Source organism: Eriocheir sinensis, chromosome 2, assembly GCF_024679095.1.
Source record: "Eriocheir sinensis breed Jianghai 21 chromosome 2, ASM2467909v1, whole genome shotgun sequence".
Classification (NCBI taxonomy): domain Eukaryota; kingdom Metazoa; phylum Arthropoda; class Malacostraca; order Decapoda; family Varunidae; genus Eriocheir; species Eriocheir sinensis.
Window position 1 is genome coordinate 5,815,405 of NC_066510.1, and position 15,141 is coordinate 5,830,545.

General features: G+C 42.0%; 1 protein-coding gene across 7 annotated transcripts in view; it reads left to right on the top strand.

Moving 5' to 3' along the window:
* LOC126998812 (uncharacterized) overlaps window positions 1–15,141 on the top strand; it is a 140,873-nt gene that overhangs the window by 62,165 nt on the left and 63,567 nt on the right. For 6 of the 7 annotated variants that reach the window (XM_050860940.1, XM_050860941.1, XM_050860906.1 and 3 more), the window contains 2 exons: window positions 1,897–2,025; window positions 10,892–10,912. In XM_050860940.1, coding sequence (XP_050716897.1) covers window positions 1,897–2,025; window positions 10,892–10,912 — 150 coding nt within the window. The remainder of the gene's footprint in view (window positions 1–1,896; window positions 2,026–10,891; window positions 10,913–15,141) is intronic. The other variant, XM_050860935.1, reaches the window with a different exon arrangement.

Genomic DNA, 15,141 nt, shown 5'->3' on the forward strand with positions numbered 1-15,141 from the left:
CTAGAACAAAGAAGAGAAAGAGGAGACCTAATACAAATATATAGGCTATTGAGTAAAATGGAAGAAGTGGATAACGAGAAATTGCTGCAAAGAGAGGAACCTTCCAGCAGGAATACTAGAGGACATAGTAAAAAGTTGTGGAAGGGAAGATGCTCAAGAGACATAAAGAAATATAGCTTCCCACAAAGAAATATAGAGGTTTGGAACAGATTAAGTGAAGAAATAGTATCGGCGAAGAGTGTGCAAAGTTTCAAGGAAAAGTTGGATAATTATAGATACGGAGACGGGACCACACGAGCGTAAGCCCAGACCCTGTAAAACTACAACTAGGTAAATACAACTAGGTAAATACACCTGGACAAAATATGGGAGTGGAGTGGTACATGGCAGATGGAATTCAACCTTGGGAAATGTAAAAAAATAGAGTTTGGTAGGAGTGGAAGATGTGAATATGATTATAAGATGGGAAGTGAGATAATATGCAGAGGAGTGAAAGAAAAAGATTTGGGAGTGACTATCTCAGAGAACATGTCACCGGACAAACACATCAACAGGATAATGGGACAAACTATGAATTTGCTGAGGAACATAAGGACGGCATTCGTGTATTTGGACGAGATGATGAAGAAAATAATAGTTACAATGATAAGGCCAAGGTTGGAGTATGCAGCAGTGGTCTGGTCTCCTCATGAAAAGAAGAATATAAGAAAGCTTAAAAGAGTATGGCAACTAAGATGGTACTGGAACTTAGGGATCGGACTTACGAGGAGAGACTCAATAGCATGGGGCTCACAACCTTGGAGAGAAGAAGAGAAAGAGGAGACCTGATAGCAGTGTACAGGGTGGCGAGTGGGGTGGAGAATCTGGATTGTGTGTGTGAAGCGAGAGGGAAACAAGAGGACATGGAAAGAAGTTGAGGGCGACCACGTGTAGGCGAGATGTGAAAAAGTTTAGCTTCCCAAACAGAAGCATTGAGCTGTGAAATGGACTGGGGGAGGAGATGGTTTGTGCAAGAAACATTCATGAGTTTAAGGAAAAGTTGGATAAGAGTGGATGTGGAGACAGGACAGCGCGAGCGTAGCTATTTTCCCGTATGTCACAACTAGGTAAATACAACTAGGTAAATACACACACACACAGAAGGTGAAATGGAAAGGGTCAGTCAGGTCTCCCTCAGGACCTCACCTGACATGACTATCCCCGCTGTCCCTCCCTCCCCACACCCTTCTCCTTGTTTTCATCCTCTCTATCTGTCCCTGTTTCCTCCACTCCTTTTCCTTGTTCTCCCTTCTTACATTCTCTCTCCGTATTTTTTTCACGACTCACTCTGTCCCTCTCCTCCCTTTCCCCTTCCCTGTACTTACCTAGTTGTGATATAAGTGAAGTGAGCTACGCTCATATTGTCCTTTCTCTTGAGTATTCTTCCGTCCCCCCAAACTAATTCCTGCGTGAAGTTCGTATTTACGAAGCAAATGTCGGAAGTCTAAACAAGAATTATAGAATCATTTATTGGGACCGCATCGTAACGATGAAACGTCGTGGGAAGTGTTTATAAGAGTGTGAGAAAGGTCAATAGGAGTGTGGGAAAGATTTGTAAGAATGTGGGGAGGGTTTATAAAGCCTTAAAATATATATAAATAATAAAAAATATAAGATCGCTACTTCGTGGATTTTCGCCTATCGTGGGGGGTTCTGGAACCTAACCCCCGTGATAGACGAGGGATTACTGTATTTTCTTAAATGTAATTTTGACTTACGACCAATTCAACTTACAATTGGCCTGTCAGTCCTGAACCTTGCTGTGACTCGAGGACTGCCTGTATTTCAGTGACATTTTTACAGATTTAGCTTTTCTAATTTGTTCAATGTTCTAACCTATTGTCATTTTTATCCCAGAGGAACTGCTGACTAAGGATCCTGTGGGCATGAGTGGCTATGCACCATCTGAACCAGCACCTGAGGCCCTGTCACGCCCCGTTGCCACACCCATTCGCCAGCGACATGTGCTCAAGAAGGAACCAGTTCGTAAGTACCATCTTGCTCTGTATCTGTTCTTTGTTGGAAACATTGTATTGCATTATGTTCATAAATTTTGGCACCAGGCAGCAAAGACCATGTAGGTGTCAGCCATAAATTTTAAGTTATAGTTGTTCGAAGAGGGAATGATGTGGTTGTATGCAGAAGGGATTAGGGAAGGAGTGAGAAGCAGAGAAGAGAAAAATAGTGTATAGGACCATGCAAAATTAAATGAGTGTAGGGTTGGAAGTCAAGACAAAGGGCCATCACTACCAAGGATGAGGCTAATGTTCTGGTCAAATCAGATATCTCTGAAATGGTGGGCATGTGATTACTTCAAGCTAATTGTTGTTACTGCACATTGCGAAGGAGTCTGCATGCTGGACCCAGCCAGTCATCAGCATGTACCTTTGTCTTTGCAGGAACAGACAGGCCAAGGGCTAAGAAATGTATTATGAGGGGTCTCAACATACTGCATATAGTAGGAGACCAAGGAAGATACCAAAAGACATTGAACATATTTAGTTTCTAAGGTTTATTGATACAATTAATCAGTCACCTTTGGCATACATTGAAAGACTCATCGCCTCAACCGCCGCACAATGCTTCTTTTAGGGGTCCCTCCGAGGGAGCCCACCTGCAGGCCTCCTTCCCATCCTAAGTAATTCATGGCAGAATCTATCAACCTCCTCAAATAATGAGTTTTGTGGTTATTGTCTAGGCATCCTCCACACAGGCTTTTATCTTTCAGATACAACCCAGTGAGCGGAGTTGACTTGTGAGCAGTATAACACATACCTGTATAGCCAGAGTTGGGATTTAACTGACTGGTTATGACAAGATTTAATGCAGTCTTGTAATGTTATCATTGATTTGACACTAAGTCATTTCAGCAATATCCCGTGATTCTGTGAAGACACTAACAATTAGAGTCGTCAGTGTGCATCTTCAAGTGGCTATTTAAGTTGCCCATGTCTCACAGCCATGGAGCAGCGCATGCAACTCAAAGATCCGAATCTTTGTCTTTCTGCACAGGTATCAACAATTCCATACCATTGGTTGTCCATAACATCATGGGCCAAGCCAATTTGCCTGAGGACTTGTAATTATAAACCACCATTTTTCTGCACTTATGTGAAATTTACCAAGATTGCTATGTCCTCATATGCAGGAACCAGCTGTACTGTTTCATCTAGCAAGCCTCCAAACACCTGTGCTTAGCAGACATGAAGTTTCAGAGTGGCGCAAGAAACACTGAATCAAGTGCTTTCTTGAGATTGATATAGACTGCAAGAATCTCCTGTAAAAACTCACTCTGGCATTCCACCAGTAAGCAAGGTGCTAGGATATGGTCAGTTGTCAACCAACTTGGCGTGAACCCAAACTGTTCAAGTTGCTGCCATTTTAGCTGTTGGTTGCAAATTAGTGTAAACAACAGACAGACAAGCACCATGCCTCGTTAATCCACTCATCTAGGCCCCTACTCACCATGAACTCTTACAAGGGGAGGCTGATTGTCAGAGAGTATACCATATTTTGCGGCATATAACACGCACCTTTTTCATTTAAAAATGCCAGAAAGTTACCCCTGTGCGGTATACACTGAAGGTATAATTTTTTTTTGGCTGCCTTTTGCCACAATAATTTTGAAGTTTGTGTAGGGTTTTATGGGTCAGCGTAACTCCTAGGGTGCCACACAACTTCTCCGTGCCATTCTCATATAAGCATAGCTCACTTCCTTTATATTACAACTAGGTAAATACAAGGAAGGGGAAAGGGAAGAGGAGAGGGACAGAGTGAGTGATAGATAAGGCTATAGATAAGAGAGTGTGAGAAAGGAGGAAACAAGGGAAATGAGTGGAGGAAATGGGATGGGAAAAGAAGAGAGAGAGAGAGAGAGAGAGAGAGAGAGAGAGAGAGAGAGAGAGAGAGAGAGAGAGAGAGAGAGAGAGAGAGAGAGAGAGAGAGAGAGAGATGTGAGTGAGAGGGAAAGAGATTAAAAGAGAAAAACTGGGAGGGAGGGGAAAGGAAAAGAAGAAAGGAATGAAAAGGAAGGAGAAAAATATGAGGATGGAGAGGGAGAAGAGAGAAAGGAAGTATGTAGGAAAGCACCAGGGAAAAGCCTAGCGCCGTTTAACCATACATATTTCTGAACATTTTAAGCACTTAATATTTTTTCCAAAATTGTTGTCTTAACCCTTGGAGTACGGGTGGCGATATATTTCTCTGGATGGTGTGCACGGGGAAAATTTAGACATTTAAAAGAGGTGGAAATGGTGTCTTTCTTCTTTGCAATAATTGTATATTCATTTAGTATATATGGTGGTGAAATAAAACTTCTCTCATAATAATAATAAAAAAGTTATGACAGCCGAAAATATTGTGCATTTTCTCAGCCATGACACGTCACGTGGAAGCACCCCCCCCCCCCACTCTCTCTCTCTGTCACTATACCATAGCAGTCATCAGAGTCAGTCACTTTGATTTCGTCCGCGTTTTACTTCCGCCCGGAGCAGAGGAACTGCTTTACGCGTCACGAGACATGACAGATGTACTCCGAACAAAAGTGGAAAATGATCCGTGGCCTTTGGTAGGGTGCGCACTGAGACAAAGGAGAGTGTGTACGGATGCCAGATGCCTCCACCATTCTTCTGAGTCAAGAACTGGCGGTATATTTGAAATGTAGGGAGCGTAGAGTGTGATGATTATATATATGATCCCCATACAGGTGGAGCGTGGGGTAGCGCACTTATATATACGATCGCCGTAATCTAAGGGTTAAAGTTTAGGGTGCGTGGTATACGTCGGAGTGCGTTATACGCCGCAAAATACGGTACTCAGCCACCACCTGACATTGTGTTTTCTGCTTGGCTCACGGTCACGCATACAACCTGACTGACCTCTCTGACCTCTCTTGGGTGGAAGAAGGGACCAAAGGGGTGTGCTGCTAGCCGCAGCACATGACTATGGCATTGCTCAACCTCCAGAACCCCCATCTCCCAGCCTTACAAGGATGCCAAGCACAGCAAACATGTGGGAGGGCTATGGTTATGGGTGTGCCAACCTGTCCTCAGGGTTTTGCACACTCAATGACAGGAAGGATTATTCAGAGAGAGGGAAAGAAGGAAAGAGCTCTGGGTGGTTGAGTCCACTGTTTTACTCATCCAGATCGGTCTTCCCCTACCTAATGCTCCTCAAATATTTCAGAGTTTCCTGGTCATTGTTGTGGCAGGTATGGATAAAATCTAATTAAAAAACATCACACCCTGCAGTCTATCTAGAGCAGTGGTATTCATTGCGCGGCTCGCGAGCCGCTGGCGGCTCGCAATGACTCAATTCACGGCTCTCGAAAAATATATAAATTAATTAATAAAAAAATACATAGAAAAATAATTTAATAATTTATCAAGAAAGATATATATTTTCATGAGGTGAGATGGAAGACAAAGTCACAGTAAGCGATAACATTCTAACATCCCTGCCCTAGTCGTACAGAAATCATACGTGTCTACTACGGGAAAACTGATCAGCGACACGTCTACGTAGTTCTAGGCCGCGCGAAATCATACGTGTCTACGGGAAACATCAGCGACGCCTAGCTCTAGGTCACACAGTCGGTGGTCTCCCCGAATCAGTTGAGTTAAACCTTTCGGGGAGACTGGACGTATTGCGTTACTCTTACTCCTGGAGATTTGTGTTTGAAATTAGGCAACAGATATTTGAGACTGCGGCAACATATATGAAAGTAAGGGCTTAACTGTTGCTGCCATGACAAGAGTTAAGCAGCAGCTAGCACACTTCCGCTCATCACAGCATTAGGTAAGTGTGGTCTTTATTTTGCTATTAATAACAAGACATGTAGGCTAATATTACCATGTCAAATTTTTCTCATTTACTATATTGCACTTGCAGCCCAGTACTAATTAATTTAATTAGTTGAGTTACGCTAACTTGCAGTAGCTGCGGCTCTCTAAATCAATGTGTTTAACCAAAGTGGCTCTCTTGCAAAAATTAGTGAATAACACTGATCTAGAGCAAGACTACAGTACCCTCTCGAGTTTTGCACTATCCGAGTTTTGCGGTTAGCCCTTAATTCTTACCGTCCCGACTTTTGCGCATTATCACCCGGAGTTTGGTGCTGCTTTGACACATACGGGTCACGTCTACCTACCATCGGCGTCACGCACGCTACCTTTAAAGGTAGTATCACACTAGATGTTTTCCTCCAAACATTGTGGCTATGGCAAGAGAGAGAGAGAGAGAGAGAGAGAGAGAGAGAGAGAGAGAGAGAACGTGTCGTTTTGAAGCCGCAGTTGAAGGCGGCTGCCTTACGATTGGCTGACAGTTCTTAAAACACGCTTGTGATTCGCTGGGAGTCCGATGACGTCATCGCCGACGCTCACCCTATCAGCAGTTTCACTGCCTTAAGGCGGTGTCACAAAGGCTGTTTTCGTCCAACCGTTGGGGCTACTGGCAACGCCCGTACGCCCAACCAAGAGCGAGTTCACGGTTATCTGTAAGCTGATGTCACGCAGGGCTTTTTTCTTCCCACCGTGTTGGCGGCAGCTTGGACAACCGGCAACTCCAACTTTTCCTGGTGTGCGTTACACACGGCCAAGGTCGGTTGCCCGTATCCACATCCACAACGTAAACAAAGCACTTGCCCTGTATCAACATGGCGTCGTCTGCTAAAGTAAGGGCTGCCGCGGCTTGTGCTGCCATTACCCAAGTTATGGACTTGTTGCTGCAGTTAAATGGAAGGAAGAAACAGTTGTGGGTGTGGCGTGCCTGTGGTTCCTCCATGCCAGTTCTCATTGTCACCACTTCGTGTGCACGGCCAACCCACCCATCTTGACTCAACTACATAATCACATGGATCGAATAACAAAAAAAACACACACACACACACACACACACACACACGTGCGCACACACACACCAGACTCATTAGGAACCATTGCTTCTGACAAACAGAAACGACTTCACCATTTCTTGTGTGTGTTAGAACGTATTTGGTGAGTGACTCACATGAACCAAACCTAGCTCCTGGCAAGAAGAGAGCAGTCGTCTTTAACACTGCTCTCTTCTTGCCATTGGGTGTGTTTGGTTTGTATGAACCACTCACCAAATAAGTTCTAACACACTCTAGGAAATGCCAAAGCCATTTTTGTTTGTGAAAAAACATCTGCCATGGTTCATGATGAGTCTGGTGTGTGCGTGCGTGTGTGTGTGTCTTTGTTGTTACTCTATCCACGTGTTTATGTGGTTGAGTCAAGATGGGTGGGTTGGCCGCTCACGCGCAGTGGTGACAATGAGAACTGGCACGGAGGAACCACAGACACGCCACACCCACAACAGCTTCTTTCTTCCATTTAACTGATGCAACAAGTCCATAACTTGGGTAATGGCAGCACAAGCCGCGACAGCCCTTACTTTAGCAGACGACGCCATGTCGATACAGGGCAAGTGTTTTGTTTACATTGTGGATGTGGATATGGGCAGCCAACCTTGGCCGTGTGTGACGCACACCTGGAAAAGTTGGAGTTGCCGGTTGCCCAAGCTGCTGCCAACGTGGTGGGAAGATAGGGGCCCAGTGTGACACCAGGTTATGGACAACCGACAACTCGCTCCCGGATGGGGGCATGGGCGTTGCCAGTGACCACAACGGTTAGAGGAAAATGGCCAGTGTGACACTGTCCCAAGGCAGTGACGCCGCTGAACAGGCGAGTGCCGGCGATGACGTCATCGGACTCCCAGCAAATCACAAGCGTGTTTTCAGAGCTCAGCCAATCGTAAGGTTTCATCTGTGGCTTTAAAATGACCCGTTCTCTCTTCCTGTTTTCTTCCTTTTTCCAAGGTACGTATTTTGAGATAACAAGGAAGTAAAGGAGAAAAAAAAGGTGAGCTCCGGGGGGCAGCATGACCCAATTATAATGACGCATGATGCCACTATAAACAGTTTCCTGTGCCATGACGGGCTCGGGGCCGACCATCAGGGCCAGATGGATAGTGTACCAGCGCCATAGCCCACATACAAAAAAAAAAAAAAAAAAAAAAAAAAAAACAAAGGTCTGAACAGTTAAGCGCTTTTTCAGTGTTTCCAATACCTCGAGTCTCACAATCCTCAAGTTTAGCGCTATACCTTCAGAACGAGGCGAGAGCGAAACTCAAGAAGGTACTGTAGTTCAAATACTGAAACACTTTTATCATATCAGAGAAGCAAAGTGTGCCTCTTAATGGCTGTATAATGAACCTGTGTGTCATTGGTGCAAACATAACCATTGTGACGCTTCATTTGCTTAAGTGAAATGTATATCTTATTTTCATCCAGCATGTACTTATGCTTTTTTCCTGATATGATTAGGCATAGTACTGCACATTGAGTGAATAATTATAGGGAAATTTTATCTAATAATTGTTTGAGGAGACTCGCAGTTCATGTCTAAACCCAGTAAAGTCTTCAGGGTTAGCAGAGTTGAGCGGGCCAACAGAGGCAATGTTATACACCTGCATTGAGTTGATCCGTTATGTACACAGCTCTCCGCACGTGGGGGGGGGTGAGACCAGCATGACAGTTTATCATCCGTGCACATTGAAAATGGTGTCCCACACAGCATATCCCCCACACTTTCCCGCATCAGGTCTTATAGATGACCCTTTACATGGAGCAGTGATCATAACTGAACAAAACATTCATGGAAGGCAAGAAGATGCAGAAGAGATAACACTGGCCACACTTATATAACTAGGATATCTCCTTTGTTTACAAACACCAGTGCACCCTCTCACAACCCTCCACTGTGCCTGTCCCCTCCTCTAGCCGTTCAACGAACGATGCTATAATGGCACAACTTGTTACCCCAGCTGCACAGCGTTGTGCAATGTTGTGTGCCTAACAGGTCAACTGAGTGCAAGTCTTGATTGATGACCCTTAGGCTGAGGCACTGCATACAGTTGAAGGACCGCCCACTCAGTCCTCCCAGCCATTAGGAATATTTTTGCTTGTTCCACAACTTTAGTTATTAGCTATGAAACTCAGGACTGTTCGCTAGACTTGAAATCACTAGTAAGAAAAATACTAGTTTTAGTGCCCCAGTGTAGTGACCTGAAGAAGAAAAAATATTTTGATAACAAGTTCTTTAGCATATTCATGAGGATTGATGTTGTATCATTAGTTACTCCAATGTTATGTCACTGGTTACTCTATGTGCCTGAATCAAGGGCTATTACCTGCATAGTCCCTGAATAGTCCCAGAACTGGTTGTGTGTGCATTGAGCTGTCTCCTTAGCTGTAAAAAAAAAAATAAATAAATAAATAAAAAAAAAAAAAAAGCATTCCATAAGTTGACTCTGATCAGTAACTATAAGAGATAACCCTGAGTGGAGGAAGCCAAGGGAGCACCATAAAGCTTGTGACTAGAGCAAGTTGATGGACCCTGCCATAAGTGACTCAGAATGGGGAAGGGGCCTGCATATAGGGCTGCTTTCACAGTCACTTTGTTTGTTTTGATCGTTACCAATGGCGGCGATCGACGCTATAATTTTCCACATGAAACTGGCCTACGGGGTAGTGGCGGCTGCAGAGGAAGGGAGAACTGTTGAGAATGTGTAGTAAGGTGTGGGGCTAGGCTAACCCCGCAGCCGCCACTACCCCATCGGCCAGTTTTACGTGGAAATACTATAGCAGCGATAACAGCCATTGGTAACGATCAAAACAAACAAAATGACTGTGAAAGTGGCCCATAGACTTGCTTGGCAGAACCCTTGGGAACAGTCATGGTGTGGGTGAGGCATTGTGTTCTGTGATGCATGCTTCCCTTGGATGATGGTAATGACTGTAGCAGGTGCTGGTGCAGAAATTAGCTCTGAGTTGTGTCAGCTCTCACAGGTCAAGCAACATGAATATATTTCTCAGTATCTTGCCGTTGCACAGTTCAGGAGTTTGAAAATTGATTTAGCCACTGGTTCCCAATATTAACAAACACCACACACCTGCTGGGTAACATTATTCAGTGAAAAATCCTTCAGAGCTCCCAGGCTCTCTGGAATACCAAATTTTTTGCAAGTTATCACAGATTTATTCTTGCAGTTATCAAAGTGCATATTATATATATCATTGAAATTTTTATAAGCTGTAATCATATAATTTCATTTCTTATTTTTATAAATCAAGAGATTTGATGTGTTCACAGGACTTTGCAGTGACTGTTCAAAATTAGTTCAGTTGTGATGGCAGGAACTCAGGCCAACTGTATTAAAAGTGAGCAACACAATGCCTGTGCCACTCTTGAGGATTCTTTTTTGATTTGCTGTTATACTGAAAACTTTTGAAACTGCTAAAGACTGCTCCTGTTGGACACCCAAGGCTAAGGGACCTGAGGATCCTTTTGAGCTGTGAGTTGCCTTCATACCGAAAACCTTCTAAGCTGCCAAAGAATGTACTTGAGAGCTCCTGAAGGCTAAGGAACACTTTAGTTTTTGAGGTGATGGAAAATACATTGAAAAGTAAACTGCTAGACTTGTTGTAGATCTGGGCATTATAGATGGCTGTCACCTAAGACTGGACCATTTCTGAGGTAGAACCAGGAAAATATGTGAGGAGAGTTTGTGGTGATGCTGAGGGACATTTCAGGATAGTGATAACCTCTGATGGATCTTTTGAACCTTTCTCTCCGATGAGTAATGTCTGAACAGCAGATGACAGTTTTCTTTTATGGTATATAAAAACATAGCAATATTTCTATGATATGAATACTATAATTTCATATTCCAAAGTTATCACAGTTTGGGTGATAGGATTCTTACTGAAATAAAGCTGTAAACATCTTCTTCCGTCTTCTCTTGAATTTTAATGTGCTCTTAATTTTTTCAATAGGTGACAAAGGCCAAGGACATGGTAAGAACACATATTAATTTTTTTCTTTTTTCTCAAGAGAAAATCCTTCATGCTCTTGTCTGCTCTCATTGCCCTTAAGCTATATGTGTTTTAATATATATATATATATATATATATATATATATATATATATATATATATATATATATATATATATATATATATATATATATATATATCTCTCTCTCTCTCTATATATATATATATATATATATATATATATATATATATATATATATATATATATATATATATATATATATATATATATATATATATATATATTGGAAATTTTTGTATATAAAATTACCTCCCAGCAAATCATATGTCATTAGGGAGGAATAATTCACTATTTGGGTAAATTACACTTCGGGTAAATAATAAACTTATAATTCAAATTTACGATGGTAAATCATTGGAGAAATTTTTACAGCAGCATCCTGGCTGATGTGGCAGTAAGTGACACCACATGTCGATGCTTCAAAGCTTCACCGTAACACGTCACGTACACTTGAGGCACAAAACCTTTCACTCGGATAAGACAGCCGCCCGCCAACATCTTGCTCCCCAAGTTGATTTACCGTCTCGCCTTTCCACAATCTTTACGGTTAACTTTTTTATTGTACATATGTAAATAAGTACAATGCTCAATATAGCATAAATATACACAGTCCATGAAGTATTACAAATAGAAAAAGATGAAGAATGTGAAGAGATTGGATTAGAGAACCATGAAGAGAAAAGAAGAAATTGCAGCTCAGTATAGTGATTTGTGAGCTTTTTTGGGGAGCATAAATTGGTCAGAAATTAAAAAAGCTGAGAAAAGTACAACAAAAATATGAATACTTTCTTAAAATATATAATGAAGGTGTTGTAAAGTGGGTGCCCTACTGTTTGATAGAGAAAAGAGGGAAAAAAGAGTGGTTTAGTAAAAGATGTCTGGAAGCAAAGAAAAAGAAAGATAAAGCATGGAGAAACTTAAAAAGGAGAAGGAATGCCATTAATAGGGAAGGCTTTAAACAAGCTAGAAATGATTACACCAAAGTGAGGAGAGAAAAAGAAAAAAAGTATGAAAAGAATATATTAGAAGAACGTAAGGAAGACCCAAAACTTTTATATAGACACATAAATAAGAAATTAAGGAAAAAGAAGCTGTGAATATGATCAAGGTGGGTAACCAAGTCTTTGGGGATGCAAAGGAAATCTGTGAAATATTAAATAAAATTTTCAGAAAGTATTTACCAAAGACACAGAATTTGAATACAGGGATGAGGAGAGAAGTGTCAAGAGAATGAAAAACATAAAAGTGGATAAAGAAGATACTGGGGCTTTTGAAATCACTAGATGGTAAGAAGGCCGTGAGTGCAGATAAAATATCAGGCCAAGTACTGAAAGAGTGCAGTGAACGGTTACTAGAACCGGTTCATGATATTATAAGTTGTTCAATCAAGGCTGGGGAAGTCCCTGTGCAATGGAAGAGGGCACATGTGGTCCCATTATTTGAGAGCGGAAATAAACAAGAGCTTCTGAACCATAGACCGGTTTTCCACCAAGCGTCATGTGCAAGCTGTGTGTGAAGATAAAATAAAAGACAGTGGGTGAACCATCTGGAAAGAGAGAAGATAATAAATGAAAGTCAATTTGGATTCAGACAATGTAAATCTTATGTCACATATCTAATATGTTTTTATTCAAGAGGAGTAGATATAGTGCAGGAGAGAGATGGATGGGCAGACTGCATATTTTTGGACCTAATAATAGCATTCAATAAAGTTCCATATAAAAGATTGCTGTGGAAGCTAGAACATAGAGGAGGATTGGAGAGAAAAATGACAGAATGGAAGAAAAATTACCTGACAAACAGAGAAATGAGAACCATTTTGAAAGATGAAAAATCAGATTAGAGAAAATTCATAAGTGGAGTGCCACAGGGATCAGTGCTAGCGCCAATAATGTTTGTAATGTATATAAATGATATGCCGGAAAATGTAAAGAGTTCCATGAGTATGTTTGCAGATGACGCCAAACTGCTTAGAAAAATGAGAGATGAGGATGATTGTAATAAACTGCAGGAAGATTTAAATGAGATACATGAATGGAGTAAAGAATGTGAAATGGAGTTAAGCAAAAAGAAATGTCACACAATGAAAATGGGAAAAAGTAAAAATAGACCAAGTGGAGTGTATAGGATGGGAGGGACAATCATTGACACAGTGAAGGAAGAAAAAGATGGAATCATAATACAAGATACACTGACACCTGAGAAGCACCTAAATATGATCTTTAGAGAAACATATAATTTTGCTGCAAAATATTAGAGTGGCATTTCACTACTTGGATGGGGACATGATGAAGAAAATAATAACAACATTGATTAGGCCAAGGTTAAATTATGCGTCAGTTGTCTAGTCACCACACAAGTAAGGGACATAAGGAAACAAATGGATACAAAGGATTGCATCTAAGATTGTACCAGAACTATCATGTCTGTCATATGAGACTTGATTGAAGGAACTGGTCCTACCAACACTGGAAAAAAGAAGAGAAAGAGGAGACCCGATAGCATTGTACAGGTATATAAGTGGAAGGGGACTTGTTTGAAAGACCTACCGAAGTACAGTTTTCCATACTGGAATGTGGATACGTGTTAATGTTAATGTTATTGTTGAAGTGGGCAGTGTCCATAAAATGAAGGAAAAGCTGGACAAATACAGATTGTATTAGGCAAATACATATACATACAACAGCAGATGGACAAACTGTATGGCTATCAAGGAGGAAGATACCAACTCCAATGCATCTACTACCTGTCTGCCCTACACTGCTCTTTCCCTTGCCTCACCTTTCATACTTTCATACTTACATAAAACTGTCCCTAAATATTTAAACTCAGTCACCTCCTCCAGTCCTTCTTCCCTCAGCCTTATCCTGCACTTTGTCGTGCTCTAACTCTGTATGGCTTTGCAAAATCAGTGGTCTGCTCTGTCCCCTTCTCAAATACCATAACCATACTCTTTCTGGCACTTACTCTCAGCTTTCTCCTCTTACACACCCTGTCAAACTCATCCACTATCCTCTGCAGTGTCCCCTCATTGTCAACAATACCGTATCCTCTGCAAACAGGCCCGCCACCAGTGACTCCTCCGTACCTCTCTCTTTCAGCCTTGGGCCTTGCTCCCCCACTCTGGCTTTCATTTCTCTCATACAGCCATCCATGTACACATTAAAAAGCCCTGGTGACATCACACACCCCTGTCTCACACTCACACCAACATCAAAACTCTCACTCAACTCACCATTCACGCGTACAGAGGCACTCGCATCCTTATAGAAGGATTTGATCCCCTCCAGCAAATGCCCTCCCATATCATATATCCTTAGAACATCCCACAACCCCTTCCTGTCAACCCTGTCATATGCCTTCTCCAGGTCCTTAAATGCAGCAAACAGCTTCCTATCCTTCTCTAGGTACTTTTCAACTACCATTTTGAGTGCAAATATTTGGCCTACACAACCCTCCCTTTCCTAAAACCCCCGTGTTCATTGCCTACACTTTCCTCTGTTGTTTTCTTCATCCTCTCATTTAAAACCCTTCCATACACTTTTCCTGCCACACTGAGTAGACTTGTTCCCCTGTAACTATTACAATCACCTCTGTTTCCTTTCCCTTTGTAAAGCGGAACAACAGCAGCCTTTCTCCAGTCCTCTGGCACCTCACCCTATTCCCAAGGTTACATATCCATAACACCCATTACCTAACTACACCTCCATACTTCATCATTTCTGCTGCTATGCTATCAGCTCCAGGGGCCTTTCCTACTCTTAACTTCTTCATTTCCTCCTCTATCTCACCTCTCTCCACCCTCCCCTGTGGATCTGGCCACCCCACATTGATCTTTATTCCCACACTAGTCACTTGTGCTTTCCCTCCCACACTCTCATTCATTACTGTTTCAAAGTGCTGCTTCCACACCTTCCTTATCTCCTCATTCCCTCTCACAAGCACCCCATCTTTCCTCTTCGTGCTACAAATGTCATTCTTTTCTCCCCCCATTCCTCTTTTAACTTCTTTCCAGAAAAGGTTTCTGTTTTGATATTTTGGTGAAATTTTCCTTCCAAAATCCTCATCTACTCTCCTTACTTTCCCTAACCAGCCTCTTTACCAACATCTTACTCTCCCATCTCCCTCTCGTCTCCTCCGTCACATTTCTCTAACATTTTCTCGTATT